Genomic DNA, 20,548 nt, shown 5'->3' with positions numbered 1-20,548 from the left:
AATGGGGGACAACAGACTACTGGAACATCTAATGGTGTTTCAATCTTTAAATACGTAAAGTATTCTAATTTAGAAAAATAACCTCTATTAATTTGGGACAATATGGAAAAATTACAACTTGTCTTGTGGCGACATATCGCCATGCATTTCATGTCCCGTTTGTATATTGAATATGTGTTTGATTAAGTTTTTTGAAATGGATCTCTGTAGGTACAGGTGTACCTACAGAGATCCATTTCAAAAAGATCCACAGTGGTACTTCTACTTACAAATTAATCTGTTCCGTTTCATAATGTTACTTTTTCGTAAGTAGAAGCGCATTTTACATGTAAATAGTATAATCCGTTCTAAGCCCTTCGACTGCACAAAATAATCATTCAAAGTACATTAATGTAAAGAATAATTAAAAAAACAACAACCTTTATTTACTTTTGGCTTTGAGCGACTCTGGGAAGAGAAGGGTGAGTAAGCAAAAGGTATCGTGGGTGATGGAGGAGAAATGGATGTTTACGTTCAGTAGAATTTGAGGAATCCAACACCAGTTTTTTCCTTTTGTATGCTGAATTTCCTTCATAACTAGAGACAATAATTTTTCGTAACCGTAATTTTTCATTACTAGATATATATAGAGCATATTTGATGGCAGGTGAGTGTGAAGTGATACACACACAATGTTGTGGCCAGGATGAATCCACGTTCCAGTATTTCTTGCATGATGATGTCCCCTCCGCTAGCAGCACAGCCTCAGGGCAGACCACTCTCAGTGTGGCCACTGTTGCTCAGGTCAGACTTTTCACAGCAATACTGACAGGTGTCACAGTGACTGAAAAGCCGGGGTTTGTGCTGGGGGGAGTGATAAGAAACAGTGGGAAGGGATGAAATTTTTAAAGCTTTAGATGCTGTTTTATCTCCCGGAGCTCCCCTCAGCAGGACTGTCTGCCTTGCCGAGAATGCGTGGAGTTTTTCTCTAGGGTTTCGGAGGTCCGGCCCTTTCATTTTGTGTGGCTCATACACAGTAACATCAGCAGAAAATAAACTCGAAGAATGTTGCAATTTCTATTCTAATTAAATTTTACTGGGTTTAAAAACGTGTGTATAATAACCTGCTTATTTATTCTCCATAGCCCGTATGGCTGTTAGTCCCCAAAAGTTAACCAGCATTGCATCAATCCCCAACAACTCAACTACTGACCCCCTCCAAAACTAAAGTCTTCAAAATTAGATTTTTGTCCTAAATGCAGATGTACTTCAGTTCATTTCTTTCAAAATCCAAATAATTGAGTGTGTTTTTTAAATCTTGTTGTCTATTTGAGGTGCATTTTTTTGGTGGGAGGTTGACTGATGTCTCCCCAGGTTGTCCCCTGCAGTACGCTCTAGCCCCAGGCAAGGTCATTGTTTCCATAGCAACAACTGGTCTGCAGCCCATTGCTGAAAAGTGTGATTGTTACACATGTTATCAGAAGATGATGATGAGGAAAACATACAATAGTGTTTATTTGATTATTTATTTTGGATGAGTCCCTTTCAAGTTCCATCAACTTTTCAACACTGTCATGAACAAAAGGTTACAATAAAGTCGAGATATTTTTTCATTATATACTAGACTATAGATTCTTTTTTTTCTGATAACAGATGTAACACGAAATAAAAGAATGAATCAATTGCATCGACCCATCCATTTTTCTGTAGTGTTTATTCTGATTGAGCCAGAGAATGTCCAAACTGATGAGAAAGATGTGAGGTACACCCCAGACTGATTTCTAGCCAATCGTGGGGCACATACTGTAAAGACAAACTTCCATTCATTTTCACATGAACACCCAAGGATGACTTTACGTCTTTAACGAGGCATTTAAACCACAGTTTGGTTTTTGCGGAACCAAAGAGTTGAGAGAGAGGGACAAAGAGTTGACTATACTGTAAGTTACTATTTCAGTCGATTTCGAACCACCACATCAATTATTAAACGCAAATGTTTGATTGTGTCGGTTTTATTACTCTGAAAGTTCTTGAAAGTTGAAAATGTTCGAAGAAATCGATGTCTAATGTGTCTCTATAGTTTGACTTATTGACGCATGGCGCCCTTGTCATTAAAGACAGTGGCAGCAGTTTCGGATTCTATGTTTTAGAATATTTACGCCAGGGGTGCTCAATGTGTCTAGTCGATCACGGGACGGCGTGTCCAAAAAATAATGAATAATGAAAAATTTAAAAAAAGACGTCAGCCAATGTTGCCTCTAACCTGGCATGGGCAATTGTGCACCGCTGATGCAATCTCTTCGCAGAAAAAAATATCCAATGCAAATTGAAAGTATAACATACAGCTATTCAGTTTATAGGAATTTGAAATGTGATTCAATGAGTGAGGGATGACTAGTTGTTACATCCAATGGCACAATTCACATACGTACTGTAAAAAAAGAAGGCACTGGTTTCTTTTAGGCAGCACATGGAACTTTCTCGAACAATAACTGCTGCTCCATCACACTCTCTTTTCCTAGTGTACCCCCCCACCCCCTTAAAGATGTACACTCATAATTACAAATGTTACAGTACTTACGCAGCCCATCAATGTATTTTATAATGACAACGTCCACAGTCTGGCGGCAACGCAGAGCAAATACGAGCTAGACATGCTGCTTATGTATACTTTCGATGTTAATGGAGAAAGTTAAAAAAGAAATGCTGTTGTGTTTAAATGCAATGACTGTCAGAGTATGTGAATAATTGAAGAAAAAGTGGGTGAATAATCGTTGAAAAAGTGGTTAAACTGGACGAGATTTTCTCTTTTCTGAGTTGGAAAGGTCTGGTCTGAAGCCAAAGTAGAAAGTGCAGGATTAAATGGTGTGTAATTTTAAAATTCCACCTTGGCACAGCCTGATCCAGGATGAAAGCACAGATGATACAGTGCACTAAAATCTAATTCTGTATTTTAAATACTGTATAGGAGGCAACAGAACATTAACCTTTAAACGGTTTGCGAGCATCATCCCCCCGTCAGTAGCTCGTGAGAGGCTGGCTGCTTGAAAAGTATATCTTGGGGTAAAAACGTCTAAGCACCTCTGATTTACGCAACCCGTTACAAAGGTTAACATTTTACTTTATTTTTAGATAATGGTAAAAGTCCCCAAGAATGCATTATTTCCCTTTTCATGACTATATTTCTTATGGGCACAACCGTTTCCTAATCCGTAACAAATTGGAGGTCGGCAAGTGTACTGGAACAGATTGCGTGTGCTACCGTGAAGGTTAAACTTGTAGGCCTATTTGTGTTTTTGTCAACACTCTGCCTTGCTCAAGGGCACATACATCACGAATGCTAGCAAAACTGAAATATGGAGTAGGAGCAGGACTAGTAGTCAAGTTTGCTCCACAGCTGTTTTGGAACTCACGTCCCTCAGCTCCTCAAATGAAGTCCAGTCAAGATATATTTTAGTGGAAGCCCTTCAGGGGAAATAAGCGTGTGTCACTGTCATCATGGTGGCTGAAAGCTGATGTAAGCCCTGAGTATTCATTCTTTTCTGTCACAGAGCACATGACAGTTGATAAGAGACTGAAGGGTTTCCTATTCGACATCCCCGGCAGATGCTCAAGCAACCGAAAAGCCCTGGCCTCTAATCATTCACAACACCTCAAGGTGCTGTCTTGCCAAATGTCTTTGCAGAAATCAGAATAATATTGGTGGGACCTTTTAGCTATCCCACCAGAGTGCAACACTCCTGAATATGGTCCTGACAGCCCCCACACGTGGTAAGATTAAAAAAAAAAAAGTCTTAGCAAACTTGTGGTAATTTGCAACTTATTGATTACAGGCCAGCACGGTGGATCAACTGGTAAAGTGTTGGCCTCACAGTTCTGAGGACCTGGGTTCAATCCCAGCCCTACCTGTGTGGGGTTTGCATTTTCTCCCTGTGCCTCCGGTTTCCTCCCACATTCCAAAAACATGCAACATTAATTGGACTCTCTAAATTGCCCCTGGGTGTGATTATGAGTGGAGGTGTTTTTCCTCCATGTGGCCTACGATTGGCTGTCAACCAGTTCAAGGTGTACCCCGCCTCCTGCCCATTGACAGCTGGAATAGGCTCCAGCACTCTCCGCGACCCTTGTGAGGATAAGCGGCTAAGAAAATGGATGAGTGGATGATTTGACTGAAACCCAAACCTGGCTTGCCCATCTTTATCTTTTTTTTCAATTATTATTATTTGTATTTTTTGATGATCATTTCACTTAAAGCGACATGTTTAGTTAACCCTAAGGTTTCGTGACAAAATCCTTCAAATATGTTTCAAATGTATGACTTATGTCAGTTTGCTATGCATTGGACGTAAGAATCTTGTTGGAAAAGCTCAAGAACTTCTGAGTGATTAATCAGTCCAAGAGATGTACTAAGCCAAGCTCCTGACATTGACTTGAAAAATGCAATATATACCTTTAAGTATGTCAACATGATCGATGCACGTCAATAAGGTGCGATAGTCAGTATACACATTTTTTTTAACATTAGAAGCAAGGAACAACACCTGCTCTGTGCAGCCTCTGATTGACTGCTACAATATTTTCACCCCTTCGCAGACAAAAAAAAAAAAATTCCAACACATCATACCCTCATATGTTACATATTAAATGTCTTACTGTATGCGGTAAACTAATTATTGTATGATTCACAGGTAGCATATCACCAGAACAGCTGATCTAAAGAGGCCATCACAATATATCAAAACATAGTAATTCCCTCCATTAATCAAAAGATGTGCAGAGATATCAATTACATCCACTCATTGGATCTTCAAGAGTTGACTGCCTATTGTGAGTGAACCTTTTGACATTGTTGAGAAAAAAAACAGCTCCCATCCATTCTTGCATTTCAATGTAGCTGGTTAGAGTGTGAAATTCTAACACTCTACTAATTAGAACCCAACAGAGTAATGGAATAAATGTTTACCTGAATTATTGGATACATCTGAATACGCTTTTCCTCTGTACTTTTTGTATTCTGATCCAAAAGTCTTGATTTCCAACGTGGCCCAATCTGGGACCACTGTTGGCTATCACAACGGAGGCAATTTCTATATTAGCGACCCTTTCTGGGCGCTCGAGTCTAGCTGGAAAGGTTCTGCAGGGTTGGTGTTTAACAGACTGTGGCTGCTACAGTGATTACTTTGTTTAGTGCGTGATTGATGAGAAGCACTGCTGGAAATGTCACTTGCCCTACTAATATATTTCCACCAAGGGAACACAGAGAAACCACTGTTAGGACATTTTAATACATTTACAGTGTAGTGGAACACAGCAATGTAGCCTTTTACACGCCGCTCAGATTACAACAATGGGCACGAGGCTGCCACTTTAAATGCAACGTGTTCTACTGCTAATCCTTTGGTCTTACTTACCATCGTACGTGCGATTCTACAGCATAAACTCTGTAGTCCACAGAATGCAGTCGCTGCACTTCTTGACTGCCGGCTGTCGGATATAAAACGAATACTCTCAAACTGACAACTTTGGTTAGTCTCGAAAGAACAAATGTAGTTTTGCTCGGCAACACAATAAGGTTGTTGTTATAGTTACCTTGTCACATCTTGTTTCTGTCGTACAAGATGCAACCGCGATGTACCGTAATTGGTTTTTGGTAACAGGGCTGCACGTCAGGTGTGCGTTTCCATTCAAGACCAAAGCTGTTGTGAGGTGATGTGTTCACAAAACTTTGTCTTGTATATTACGTTTCCAGGCACGTAACCCTTTTCACAGTGGTAGGGCTGAAGACATCGTACCACTGCCAACCCGCTTTTTGCTAAGCCGAGGTCGTTCTGGGTTCCTTTCAGGTTGGTTTTGTCAGTGATACGATGTACCAGTGCAAAGTCCCAGTGAGGATGTTAATACATTTACTCCTTGGGAGCACTATTGACGTCGAGGAGTCCATTTAGCTCTCTGGCTTTGGCGTATTTCCAACATCTCTGCACACCCATGCAGTGTGAATGGATGATGTCCCGAAAGCCTTTGAGAGCTCCGAATGAAATCACGTTCTCACCGAGGCTTGTTTCGAATTAAAATGTGTGAGTGATCAAATGTGCGTTTTGTCTGCTCACATTGTAAGCATTCACATCAGTTTGTTGAAAAATCTTATTCGCGGTGCCTTATACTGTATTTTAATTAGGCAGCTTTAATTATGAAGTGTTTCATACGCACAGTAACTCAATGGGCTTTACATAATTAAAAGCATATAAAAATAAAAAGCAAAAGACATAAAAAAACAAAGTATAGAAATAAAAGACATACAGTGCAAGTGTATTTTCGTTTTAGAATCGATTTTACTGCTATGTGTTACCATAGAGCGACATAAAATCAGAATATTAGATGATAGCATATGGATGTAGTGTTTATTTTGCACTTGAAATGTACATGCTCAATGATTTGAATGAAAAAGACAGAGAGAAGGAAAACATCCCGTTTTTTAAGTTTTCAAGATGATTTTCTTTGCAAGGGATTTTGTGCTAAGCCATGTAATAACGATTGCGGTGTAGCTCCAGTCTGGGAAGGTGTTAATCATTCTAAAAGATAAATTGCCTCTTACATCTGGTCAAATCCCAGTTCGGGAAAACGTGCTCACAGTCTGACATTTGTTCTGGTTCTGCTTGGTGTTAACTTTACAGCCCTGGGAAACCAAACATGAACTTTGTGATTTTTTTTTTTTTTTTTTTTTTTTTAAACCAGGAAAGGCGAACGAGGGTAGATTTAACACAACATCTGCTCCAACTTTGATTTATGGCAGGTTACACGGATTATGCAAATGGTTTTAAATCTTATTTAATTTCCCCCTTTTCTCCCCACTTTTGGAATAGTTACTGATTTCATGTTGCTACCCTACCTTGTGAGCATGAACCCCATTTATTTGTTTAATATCAGAACAAAAATTCCAAATGTAACATGCGCATAGTCTTCTTTTTCTTTCGGCTTGTCCCGTTAGGGGTTGCCACATCTTTTTCCATCGGAGCCTATCTTGTGCATGTTCCTCTCTAACACCCACTGTCCTCATGTGCTCCCTCACAACATCCATCAACCTTTTCTTTGGTCTTCCTCTCGCTCGTTTGCTTGGCAGCTCCATCCTCAGCACCCTTCTACCAATATACTGACTCTCTCGTCTCTGGACATATCCAAACCATCGAAATCTGCTCTCTCGAATCTTGTCTCCAAAACATCCAACTTTGGCTGTCCCTCTAATGAGCTCATTTCTAATCCTATCCAACCTGTTCACACCAAGCGAGAACCTCAACATCTTTCTCCTACCTCCAGTTCTGCTTCCTGTTATTTCTTCAGTACCGCTGTCTCTCATCCATACATCATGGTCGGCCTCACCACTGTTTTATAAACTTTGCCCTTCATCCTGGCGGATACACTTCTGTCACATAAAACACCAGACACCTTCCGCCAACTGTTCACCCCGCTTGGACCCGTTTCTTCACTTCCTTACCACACTCTCCATTGCTCTGTATTGTTGACCCCAAGTATTTGAAGTCGACCACCGTCGCTATCTCTTCTCCCCAGAGCTTCACTCTTCCTCCTCCGCCCCTCTCATTCATCCTTACAATTGAAATCTCCTTTAATACAAAGTCGTAGCTTAAAGTCTGGCCAGCTTCTTAATGTGCGTGGGCACAATGTTGTTACCCACCTTATAATGCGAGCATGTGTGATATACAGTAATTGCATTCACTTATTGTCAATTTATCCCTACAAGTATTCATGGGCGTTTCACTTGGAACCTCAGGGTTTAATCAGAATCAGATTGATTTAATGGCCAAGTATGTAAAGACACACAAGGAATTTTTCTCCCGCAGTTGGTGCTGCCCTGGTACGATATACAGAACAAGGAACAACATAGCAACAATAACAAAGAAAAAGAGACATTTCTGTTTATAGGGACTATTCCTGATCGGACATGCAACCGGTAAAATCTATATGAATAAGTGTGTTAACAATGTCAATTGTGCAAAGGGAGTAATTTAAAGAGACGACTCATGCAGTCTACCAAATATATTATGTATATACATATCTACTGTACATATGACTAATACTGATTGGACCAGCAGGATGTGAGTGAGTCTCCTTACACGGCACAAGGCAGAAAAACTGTAGGTTCGCTGATCAAGAATTCAATGACTTAATTGCCAGAGGGAAAAATAACTGTTCGAATGCCTACTACTTTGACTTTCATTGATCTGTAGCGCTTTTCTGACAGAAGGAGCTGTAAGAGCTGGTGGCCAGGATGTGGAGGATCCGAAAGAATCCTGCCTGCTCTGGACCTAGTTCGCGTTGCGTATAAGTCCTCAATAGAGGGTAGGGTAGTGCCACTAATCCGTTCAGCCGTTTTGATTGTCCATTGCAGTTGGAGTTTGTCCTTTTTTGTGGGGGCCCCAAACCAGACTGTGATGGAGGTACACAGTACTGATTGGAAGACCGCTATGTAGAATTGACTCAGCAGCGCGCTTGACAGGCCGTGCTTCCTCAGAAGCCGCAAGAAGTACTTCCTTTGCTGGGCTTTTTTGAGGATGGAGTTGATGTTCGTCTCCCACCTCAGGTCCTTTGAGACTATAATTCCCAAGAGCTTGAAGGTCTCAACAGTTGTCACAGGACAATTGGACAGCTGTGGTGAACGTTCCCTACAGTCTTCAGAGCGTTCAACGCCAGGCTGTGTTGACCACACCAAAGCTGCAGTCTCTCCAGTTCCCGTCAATAAGCAGACTTGTTTCCGTCTTTGATGAGGCCGATGACCGTGGTGTCATCTGCAAACTTCAGGAGTTTGACAGTCGGATGCCACGAAGTGCAGTTGTGAATGTAGTGCGAGAAGAGCGGAGGTGAGAGGACACAACCTTGGGGTGCTCCGGTGCTGATGATGCGTGTGGATGAGGTGGTGTCCCCCGGCCTCACCTGTTGTGTCCTGTCTGTCAGGAAGTTGTAGATAGTGCATATGATAATAACAATAATAACTATAATAGTGCATAATGTTAAACAATATGAAATTGTAGATGCAGTCTACCGCTTTTATGTTTTTTTTCTTGGTTGCTAGGCATGGCTTGACTAAACGTTATTAACATGCCATCACAACCAGTTAATTTAATTTCTAACATGCTAAAAGAAATGAATGTGAGTAATATTTGACAGGAACTACCTACTACTCATCACAAAGAACCAGCCTCACATTTAAAAAAGAAATCGTAACTATAGTTTCATTTTAATTCTAAATAATACGTCGTCTTTCTGGGTTTCTTTGGAAATGATACAGCCACACAACAAACCATTTGGAGAAAATTCCACTTATGAAATGACAAAAACTGGGTGAAGCCACATCACTTAACTGCATGCCTACGAGCAAAATCACAACACTGCTGCCTATCAACCCTTTGATGGTTATTAAACCAACGACAAAGCAGCGTGGTCAGTTCAGGGTCCACACTCTGCTTCAACCTATGCAAGGACTTTATTTTTAATGATGTTAAAACAAAATGGTAAAAGATGAATGTCAAATCAGTATTTTTTTGCTATTTATTAGTGTACAGTCTTAACACATTTTTGAGGCCTGTGTCAGAAAAAGAGACAAATCCCTAGAAGCCAATTTTTGCATACATAGCTGGATGTGAAAGTCATAAAATTCATGAGTCCAGGGCAGCACTGTATTTTTCATCCTCGTCTTATTGCTTATTACAAATGACATTTTCTGTACTGCCTTTGTTTCAAGACGGTGCACTGCTTTTCATTTAATGTTATAATGGGAAATCTGTTTGCTAAGTGTACAGCGATGCATATTTGCAAAAACATGGACCTTATGCTGGGTTGATATAACCATTAGATAATGATATACGTGACTTGATTTGCTACATTGCATTCACCCTACCTGACTTGCATTCAGCTTTTCCACCTATGATGACACCAACTCCCATGAAAAGGCCATAATTGGTCTTCTGTGGGCTTCGTTTGACAGATTTACTCGTGTAGAAATGGCCTTGCCTTTTCATGTCTTATGTGCTGCGCTGTGACTGCATTAAGACTGCATCCAGGTTGCAGGTTGGCTTTTAACCGCCGGCGACTGCCTCGTGTTTCCATAAAAGCATATTCAGAAAGCTGTTTGCTAAGCTATTTTTAGCATGTGCTTTGCGTCACCTTACGTTTGTACCTAGAGAAAGAAAACTCGAGTGGTCCTGCAGAGTGAATTGAATTTTGTCTGTAGGGTTAACATTTTATGAATACAGTGTCGACTAATTATTATGTATACAATAGTCTGTGACGCTAACAATGTCAGCATGTGAAATCTCTGAGAGAAGCAGATGTGCAGCCACATGTTCCATCATGTGAAAACATCATTAAAACCAATATTATAATCCAGTTCAGTCTTCTAGATCTTATCTCTTACTCCCTTCATCCTTGATTGATTTTTTTTTTCTGTCTTACAGTTTTTTCCTCAGGTTTATAATTTACCTCTTGCTTTATACTCAGCTGTTGTAAAATAAATAAATAAATATACTGAGGTGTAGTACCATCACAAAATGTCCTCGGGCCATGGGCAGCCCAGGGGGCGAAACAAAAGATACTTCATTTTCCGTTCTCACAAGATACCACCAAAAGTGTACGACCAAACGCGCACACACCTACATGAAGGAGATTGCCCGTAAAAACCTGGACAGCACAACTAGTTATTCTTTAAAGTAAAATGAAGTACGCAAAATCAACGAAAGTTTGAATTTTACACACACATAGCAATACTGTGCCTGCTCCTGTTCCAAAGGAATGTGCACTCAAGCACTGCGCTGCTGTATTTCACTGAAATAGTGTTTTCATTGTACAAATACATACACTCAATGAGCATGGTGTTCAGTAATACTGCATCTAATAAAATGTGCAAAAAGTCCAAGATTTGGACTAGGAATTTGGCTTTTACCAAGATAATTTCAGGGAGTCCTCGGTCTACGACTGAGATCCGCTCCTAGAGTAGCCACTTAACTCAAATTTTGATTTAAGTTGGATTCCACCATTAAAGTCAGAATTTACATCAAAACACTTTGTATAAAAAAATAAATACATTGAAAAAGATGATGTACTTAGCATTACTGCTGAGAGGTGGATGGAGAAGAAGAATGGGAGGCTGTACTAAGCTATTGTGAAGGAACCTGGTCCTCAATCCTCTCCATCTCGACAAGTTTCAAAGAACCTTGTTTTGTGATCGTTGTATCCAACAAAGGAATGGAACCCTTCATCACATGCACTAAAATACGGGCTTTGTCTTTAATAATTGTCACCATGGTCAACCAACTGAACCCTTAGTGCTGTTGGGGTCTCTCCTTTCTTCAATCTTATGATCTTGAGCTTCGTTTCCATGCTAATGGATTTTCTTATGCCTGCAGAAGCATTGCTAAAAGACACAGCTTTCGTCTTTGGGGCAATAATGTCTAAAAAGGAGGCTGAAAAATGCGAATATACTCGCGGCGCACAAACACGGACAAGCATTAGCCAGACAAAGTGGCGGATGGGGGACGGGCGTTGTAAAGTCGAAACGTATTAGGTCGAGACCTTCTTAACCCGAGGACTCCCTGTATGCAGGCTGTGAGAGTGGAATCAGCATAATTTAAGACTATGTACTTGGACACAATATTGTTGAACAGTAACCAGTGGCATACAAAGAAGTGTGGGGTCGCCGTGGGCATCGACCTGGGAGGGCACCCAAATCGAGTGGGCATCAAAACACCAGACGTGGGCCTAAATGAGGGACTACCTTTGTGCTGCACACTGCCTGAAACACAGCAGTCTGGCAAACACAAGGCTGTTTGGTCACTGGCGCGTGACTAATCACTTGGCTGAGACACATGAGTCCATTTATTGTCTCGTCCCAGCCTCACTCAGTCCCGTGAGGACTTTGAGTTTGTTGGGGCGAGGCAGGCGCCATGTTGGCACAGGCGATGGTTGGTCAACAGAGTGCGTGTAACTCCACTCAGATGTTTGATTTCATACAATTAAAGTCATTTAGCCTGTCCTCAAGTCGTCTTCTCCTTTTTCTTTCTGCTTGTCCCGTTAGGGGTTGCCACAGCGTGTCATCTTTTTCCATCTAAGCCTATCTCATGCATCGTCCTCTCTTAACACCAACTGTCCTCATGTCTTCCTTCACAACATCCATCAACGTTTTCTTTGGTCTTCCTCTCGCTCTTTTGCCTAGCAGCTCCATCCTCAGCATCCTTCTACCAATACACTCACTCTCTCGCCTCTGAACATGTCCAAACCAGCTAAGTCTGCTCTGTCGAACCTTGTCTCCAAAAACATCCAACTTTGGCTGTTCCTCTAATGAGCTCATTTCTAATCCTATCCAACCTGCTCACTCCGAGCGAGAACCTCAACATCTTCATTCCTGCCACCTCCAGTTCTGCTTCCTGTTGTTTCTTCAGTGCCACAGTCTCTAATCCGTACATCATGGCAGGCCTCACCACTGTTTTGTAAACTTTACCCTTCATCCTAGCGGATACTCTTCTGTCACATAGAACACCAGACACCTTCCGCCAAGTGTTCCATCCTGCTTGGACCCCACCTGTCCTCAAGTATATAAGGCATAGTACGCGTCTTAGGTCACCCTAGGAGTTAGTGTTCAAGCAAAGCAATAATGGCACTGTCGTTATTGTCAGGCGGCTTCCCTGCATCTCCGAAATCACTTCTTTTCTGCAAATAAATATAACCCCATCTTGGTTAAGGTACCGGACTTCACATCGTCCAAGTTGGTATTATACCTCATGAACCACTTTGTACCACCCCAAAATCACGTTCAATTAACTGATTTGTTACGCCGTCATCGATTAAAATAATAGGCTGCATGTCGGCAACTATAGCTGTCCATGTCAAAGTTCGGCTAGACATAGTGAGGACTAGAGATATTTAAAAAAAAAAAAAAAAAAAAGAAAATTAAACCGATCATATTTGGACATAAAACATTTCCACCTGACCGCAGCCCGCAGCAATACAGTATGTAACTTACAAAAATGGAACGTCTTATATTCCAATTATGGTGTCTGTGAAAAAAGGTCATTAAAAGAACAACAATAACAATGGCCTGAAAACTTTAGGATCCAATGATAAATGCTTATTATTACGTGACTATATAGATATATTTTGGACCCACACAAACCTCTTTCCATTTGAGCTAAGTGCTATGAGCTCATCTCCTTTTCATCTTTTCATCTCTGGTCTCTCCTGTCGTTCTCCTCTTCCTCCCTCTTGTCAACTTATCTTCCCCACCATTCGCCCCTCGTTTTCTTCCTGTCCTAGTTCTCAGGGTCTCATGGTGAAGCTTTGTCTAATTACCATGCCAGCGTTTAATTGGAACAGCCTACACAAACTGATTAAACGGAGTATCCCTTAAATATAGGCAGACTGTATTTTACACACAGTCACGTACACAACAGGGCATTTAAATGCACACAAATACACACTCAAGCACACATAACCCACTGTGTACACCAGGGTTAGAATCTGTGGAATTTTTCCAGGTTGATACTTCATTCACTGTGCTGCCGCCCTCTTTGTGGAGCCGAGGCATGTTGGCTCCAGCCGCAAATTGATTTTTGGCCCAGTTAGAACACAAGCTCCCTGTAGCTGCTGACGCTGTGTCATACAACCACTGGTGACAACACATGCTCATTAAGAATAAATAATTGTAACACTTTTGAACACAATCACAATATCACATGTTTTTATTTTGTGATTATTTTTTTTTTAATTAAAAACATTTTTGCATTAGGCTAAATGGGTGTATGGACATTTTGTAAATTCTGTGTACTGTATTTTCCGCACTATAAGGCGCATCTAAAAGCCTTTAATTTTCTCAAAAGGCAATGGTGTGCCTTATAATCCGGTGTGCCTTATATATGGATCAATATTGAGTCTTTAGTACAGTTCTGTCTAATGGATGCATAACGTAACCTCAGCCTCTACTGTAGCGTCTTTTCTTTGTGCCTTATAATGCGATGCGCTTTTTATATGAAAAATAGTTTTGAACTAGGCCATTCATTGAAGGTGCGCCTTATAATGTGGTGCACCTTATAGTGAGGAAAATAGGGTAATCATTCCAATCAGAGCTTCGGGAAGATTCCAGTTTACCCATTTTGTAAAAACTGTACATTTGTTATTCTAATTACTGTACATACCTACATGTATTACATTTTGTAATTACTATTTTTCCAAATAATGGAACTCCATTAGAGACTATTATTTGTTGCAAGTGTCCACCTGAAACAAATAACCCCCTTACCATAAATACAGAGCACTTCATGAAGGAAATGATGAATATAAAAAAAATAATTTAAAAAAAGTAAATTATATCCATGTCCATCTTTATCCTTGCCTATTTTTACATCAGTGTATTTCTCTTTTCCTTATCTGTTTTGTTATTGTAAAAAACAAACAATAAACAAACATGTTAAGAATATATAAAAAACATAATCCTGGACAATTAATGTATAATTGATTGGATAGTTATGAATAAGTATGAAATATAGCCATTATCCCATTCATATTATTTCAAGCTGTTCTGTTGTCCAAGTCATCTTGGTTTTTACCCTGTTTGTAATATTTTAAAGTTCTTTTTTTATTGTTGTGTTTCTCTTTATTTTCTTCAATTTTTACATTCCTTTTCCTGTATTATTTTTTTTTTCTTTCAATGTTCCTGAAATTTGATGCTACCATCTCGGCCAGTTTTGCTGCAAAAGAGAACTCTGATCTCAATGAGATCACCTTTTCAATTAAAGGTCAAATACATCGTCTTGTTAATTTGATTCATCTGAAGGGTTCGGAAGACCGACCTCTTCGGGCATTTGGAAAGTAGTCAAATGAAACGTTTCCAAAAATATTTCAAGTCGTTAATTAAAGTTTGGGATGATTATGAAGCCAATGGCTGATAGATACTTGTGGTGGTTTGACTCAATATTCTTTTCAAAGTTAAATGCCTTTATGTTATGCAATCACTAAACCCTTGTTGCCATTTTTTTGTTTCAGTCCTGCCCAGCCATACATGCGGCACCCCCGGACTCATTCCAAACGGAGTCATCCATGGTGCGCGGTACAACATTGGGGACAAAATCCGTTACAGCTGCGAGTCTGGTTTTGTCCTGGAGGGACATAATGTCCTCACATGTATCGTGTCACCAGGAAGCGGAGCACAGTGGGACTTCCCTTCACCCTTTTGCCGAGGTAAGAAAACTTTGCCTTTCTTTATTTCTCATCCTTGACTGGAATAAGCACTTACACTCTCTCCCTAAGGATTTGTCTAGCAGCTGGGTAATTCATGAGGAAGCTGTATCCCCGGAAATAACCCCAAAACTCTCTATAACTACTACTTGCGAAGTCCCTGTGAATGGAGAGACCAGACCATGAGGTCACGGTCTCAAGAAGGATAAGGAGCTTCTGTTTATCCATTATCTAAAATCACAGTAAGGCTTTGTTTAAATGATGTAACGAACCATTTTATGAATCAGATGGAGTCCGAGATCCCGACACAAAGCTCCTCTAATGGTCAATTGGTGGATAAACAAGAAGAAACTTGCGAATGTTTCTGGCAAAGAGATTGATAAACAATCTCAAAGGAGGATTTAAAGTCTTAGGGGCAATCAGTGCAAAATTCTCATTGGGTCTCCAAGGTGATTTGATGGCCTGTATTCTTAATCTTTCCACCATCTCATCTCACAGGGAGTCAAGTTAGTTAAGGCTTTAAAGTCAGGTTAAGGTTTCAAAGTCAGTTTTTTTTTTTCATGGTTTCATAAAGTTGGCTTTCAAGACAGAGTTTGCACCTCAAGGTAGGGTTTCAAGACAGGTTGAGTGTTACAACGTGGCATATTATTGCCATGGGTAGGATTTAAACCCACGAACGCAGAGCACAATAGCTTAGCAGTCAATCATTCACTGGTCTCTATATATTTGGTTTGATATTTTAATAACATGGGCTGCACGGCGGACCCGTGACTAGCATGTCTGCCTGACATTGTAAAGTGCCCACAGGTGTAAATATGGATGTGAATTCTTGTCAAAATGTGTCCGACGGCTGACAGGTGACTCGTTCAGTCCCCCTCATCTCTCCAGAGTCAGCTGGGATGGGCTGCATCTCACCAGCGATCTTAATGAGGATAAGCGATATAGAAAATGGATGGTTCTAATCTCACATCAATACAGAGGGAAAATAAATTACTGAAAACAGTATGCAGACATGCAAGTGTCCCAACGATCCATCACGATCTCCTCATTTATTCATTCTCATTCTTCTCTCTCCAGCGGAAGGGGCCTGCGGCGGCACGTTACGAGGCACCGCGGGTTCAATAACCAGTCCTGGCTATCCTGCAGAGTATGAAAACAATCTGGACTGCACGTGGTCAATCCTTGCGGAACCTGGGGACACGATAGCCCTTGTCTTCAATGACTTTTTATTGGAAGACAAGTACGACTTCCTGGAAATCAGCGGAACGGAGGCACCCAGCATATGGTGAGAATTTTGACACAGAAAATAAATTGTATTTGTATTTCAAATGTAGTGTACCCACTGCCTTGTCCTGTACTGTGAATAAGATGGCATTACATTACTTTCGTTCTGACAAGGGGCTTCATGACTGACTTGAAAGGTTTATGTTTGCAATGAACTTTATTCCAGTGCCACTAGCATCACCCGCTACTTTGTGCTTGTGCAGACTGAAACATTAGTGGTGGAACGGTTCACAAAATCTACCGTGCAGGTCATATCAGGGTTTTGTGGTTACAGTTGCTGGTCCAGTTCAGTTTATGTTGGCGGCCAGAAAAATCTGTTATGTCTTGTTTTGTCAAGTTTAAACTGAACCAGTAATGTTGGCTGATATTTGACCCATCATTGTGACAAACTGAGGTAAAAGTAGGTGAGCTTCTGGCTGCAAGAGAGAAGACAATAGTTCCCACATGGAACATTTATTTGGCAAAGAAACCTCTTAACAAACAAAACAAAAACATAATACAATTATTCACTCTTTCAAAAATACACCGGAATCTCGTGTGCAGTTTAAACAATATCCTACACAAAGATGTATTGGGAATCTTTATTTCTGTCAACACAATAGATAAATGTAGATATAGTATATGATGGTCATATAACTCTTAAAGGTCAAGTGTCATCCCTATAAACATTCTAAAACAGATATTGAAATGAAAAATACATATAACATTATTCACTTCAATGTCTTTTAACGAATAATAAATATGAGCGGAGAGCGCGTCATCCATTCACAAAGTTGCCGAAGTGTCATTCGACATCCAAGTGGTTGCCATATTGGCTGCATCTTCTTCCCGTGACATCACCCCGGACATTCGCCATTGAAAACTCGCTGTGGCCCCGACTGTGGTAGACGAACACGCCCCTTCTGACACGGAAGCTCTTTTCGAAGAAAACACCTCACAACCGAGTGAAGTGACCGGAGCAATATTACCCTATTGTTTCGAGCCATATTTAGATGATATGCGGATCACGGCCAAAACACCTCCCCGCGGCGGTGATAAAAGCGACGGCGCCCGCGAGCGACGATGACGCCGGGGTCAAACTGCCTCCTCGTCTGATTCACTTCCGCGCTGGAGATGAGCCACCGCGGGCCAGCCCCCACAACCCACCCCGACATAGCGATTTACAAGGCCAGCTCCGCATTGTCGACAAAACCGGTGGCGATCCACAAGGCCTGGGGAGGCCGACCTACAGCGGCTGCTGCACAGAAGCCTTCTGATCTGCACATTGACACATTTAGCACCCCTGATTTACGGATTACGCCCCCACCCCCAACTATTGTTTTTTTTAGAAGCTGTATACACACCTACCTGTCATTTGGAACCCACGAAGCGCTCGTCCTTTGCACCCGTGCAATCCGTTTTTCACGACGAACCAGATCTTTTGGAAAAGTATGAAGAGGAATCCATCCTCCCGAGTGTTCGGGCAATATCCAGAAATGCAACGAGTCAGCATTTTTGCTAACACCAAGGAACAACGAGCTACCTTCCCCCAGGTAAAACTAATATAAACAAACGAGTTCGCTTGAGTGTGCTACTGCCTCCGTCACTTCTTGCTTCTTGTCGAAAACGAATCCCTAGAGAGGATTTTCTATGGCGGGAGATCCAGAAAGCCATATACGTCAAAATCATGTTTTGTGATGAAAAAACGGATGGGTCCATACCAGCTGCCATTTTTTCATTAATAACATACTAAAAATCATACAATTCATGACAGTGGCACTTTAATTGGAGTACATATATTTTTTATACAAGGGTAAGAAGTACGGAAAATGGATGGTTTCGTGTGTTCCACCTCAGAACTACTACGATGCGGTACAGCCTTCTAGTTCCTTAGTTGTTCAAAATCTACAGGGAAGATGACAGATTATTTTTCCACACCTATATACAATGTTTCTGTTTCAAAATTGGCACTTTGTTCCAACAGCTCTGTTGCATTTGTTTCCCCAATTTAGTACGATGTTGAAATTCATGCCTTTATGTTCACTAAAGGCGCAAACGCGTTTGAGCAGCGGCGGAGGCTGCCTGCGAGTTACAGCATGCAATTTCGCTCCTCCTTCATGTTACTGAGAAAATGCTGAAAGGCTAAACATAGGATAGTGTCCATCATGTCAACAACAAAGATGGCTGTGAGGCCCGTTTGCGTTGAAAAAATAACATCGGTAACGTTGGCAAGTCTTTATGGTGATTTGAGGCTTTATTGAGGCGGATGTTGGAGTTTGTTCATAAATCAATCGATGGAGGAAATGCTGAAATACCGCAACTCCCGAGGGACCTCATTAGCCTTTTGTGACACCGCTTTTTCCCTCTGCTTCTTCCAGTCAGACAAATGACTTTGTGTTCAACTGATGCAAATAAATGGCTTTCATGAGAGCATTGGTTCAATCAGTTATGAAATCTTACAATACACACAATTCTTCTGCAACATTTATTAATGTAATCCTCTGGAACGCAATCACTCAGTCAACGCTTATTTTCATACTGCAGCCGCGTCCTCACAGCTGCACAAGGTGACACGGCATTTTTAGTCTCATTCATTAAATACAAATATCAGCGAGACCAGGTGTTTGCATGCAAAGGGCAGAGAGGGTTGTTTCATGCTGTGTAACTGTGACTGTATCAGACTTGTATGGTTATTTATCACCATCTTCAGTCTCTTGATAAAGAACAATGTGTTCTGCAGAAAGAAGGAAGAAAAATCTGATAGTGTGTGGCGGGATTGGAATTGATTGTTGGACAGATAAATGAGTGGTGTGAATGGGGCTCAAGAGGATGGCGCTCAAAGGAAACAAAAGAATGGGCCAATAATTGCATATTTAGTCCTGTCGCCAGTTGAGTGGTTACACATCAAGTGTGACGTTCTCACGATACCGTTTGTGTATGTCTGCATGTCGGTGTCAGGCCTTAAGTGGGCCGCTTCAGCTGTTGCTCGTTGTCCCCGGGCCCCAACAGATACCGTGCGTGCGTATTCACGCACAAACTCGCATGGCTTATCTGTGGAAGCTTAACATTCAAAGACCACTATCGCCTGGTCCTCCGCGGTGGCGGAATTGAAGGGGTGCGAGGCTAGGCGGGGCGCAGCCAACTGACGGCACATAAGCGGACAGAGAAAATGTCAGCTGCAGCAACCCAACGAAATCCTTTTATCTTGAAAGTGTTACTTTGGAAAAGACCATAATGTCCCAAATCTCTTGATACACACTAGTAATCGGTTGTCCTGCATATGACAATAGCACAAATTTATAATAATGAGACCCCACAAACTTTATGCATAACAACAACGATGGCTGTAGAGGAGCAACACTTCACACAAGCCACAGTTCGTTACATACCTCAGTTTTCATGTCATGGTTCAGTGCAAGTTAGGTACATCGGGAAAAACCAACAAACAGTCCCAAATTTGTAATTCCAGCTTTGTTTTCATTTGTTTTCTGCTGACAGTAAGTAGGTAGTAGTGGTAGATTATGAAAACGTGGTATACAGTAAGATGTTGAGTCTTTATGCACTACTTAAAAGGAATGGAAGGACCATAATGCAGATTTTTGCTAATATTATACAGTTCTTATGCTGAATATGAATCTTAAATCCATTATGAAGGAAACATTTTTATTTTTTTATATTTGCAACAAATGTAGAGTGTGGTAAAGAAGTGAAGAAATGGGTCCAAGTTAGGTGGAACAGTTGGCGGAAGGTGTCTGGTGTTCTATGTGACAGAAGAATCTCTGCTAGGCTGAAGGGCAAAGTGGTGAGGCCGGCCATGATGTACGGATTAGAGACAGTGGCTCTGAAGAAACAACAGGAAGCAGAACAGGTGGTAGCAGAAATGAAGATGCTGAGGTTCTCGCTTTAAGTGAGCAGGTTGGATAGGATTAGAAATGAGCTCATTAGAGGAACAGCCAAAGTTGGATGTTTTGGAGATAAGGTTGGAGAGAGCAGACTTAGATGGTTTGGACATATTCAGAGACAAGAGAGTCAGTATATTGGTAGAAGGGTGCTGAGGATGGAGCTGCCAGGCAAA

The 20,548-nt window shown here is 41.2% G+C and overlaps 1 protein-coding gene across 1 annotated transcript in view; it reads left to right on the top strand.

Moving 5' to 3' along the window:
- The window catches only part of LOC133497966 (CUB and sushi domain-containing protein 1-like), a 521,981-nt gene that overhangs the window by 290,883 nt on the left and 210,550 nt on the right, over positions 1–20,548 (top strand). The window contains exons 6-7 of the mRNA XM_061814268.1: positions 15,019–15,213; positions 16,288–16,495. Coding sequence (XP_061670252.1) covers positions 15,019–15,213; positions 16,288–16,495 — 403 coding nt within the window. The remainder of the gene's footprint in view (positions 1–15,018; positions 15,214–16,287; positions 16,496–20,548) is intronic.

Source organism: Syngnathoides biaculeatus, chromosome 3 (assembly GCF_019802595.1).
Source record: "Syngnathoides biaculeatus isolate LvHL_M chromosome 3, ASM1980259v1, whole genome shotgun sequence".
NCBI lineage: Eukaryota > Metazoa > Chordata > Actinopteri > Syngnathiformes > Syngnathidae > Syngnathoides > Syngnathoides biaculeatus.
The sequence above is the reverse complement of the archived record's forward strand: the minus strand, read 5'-3'. Positions and strand labels throughout refer to the sequence as shown.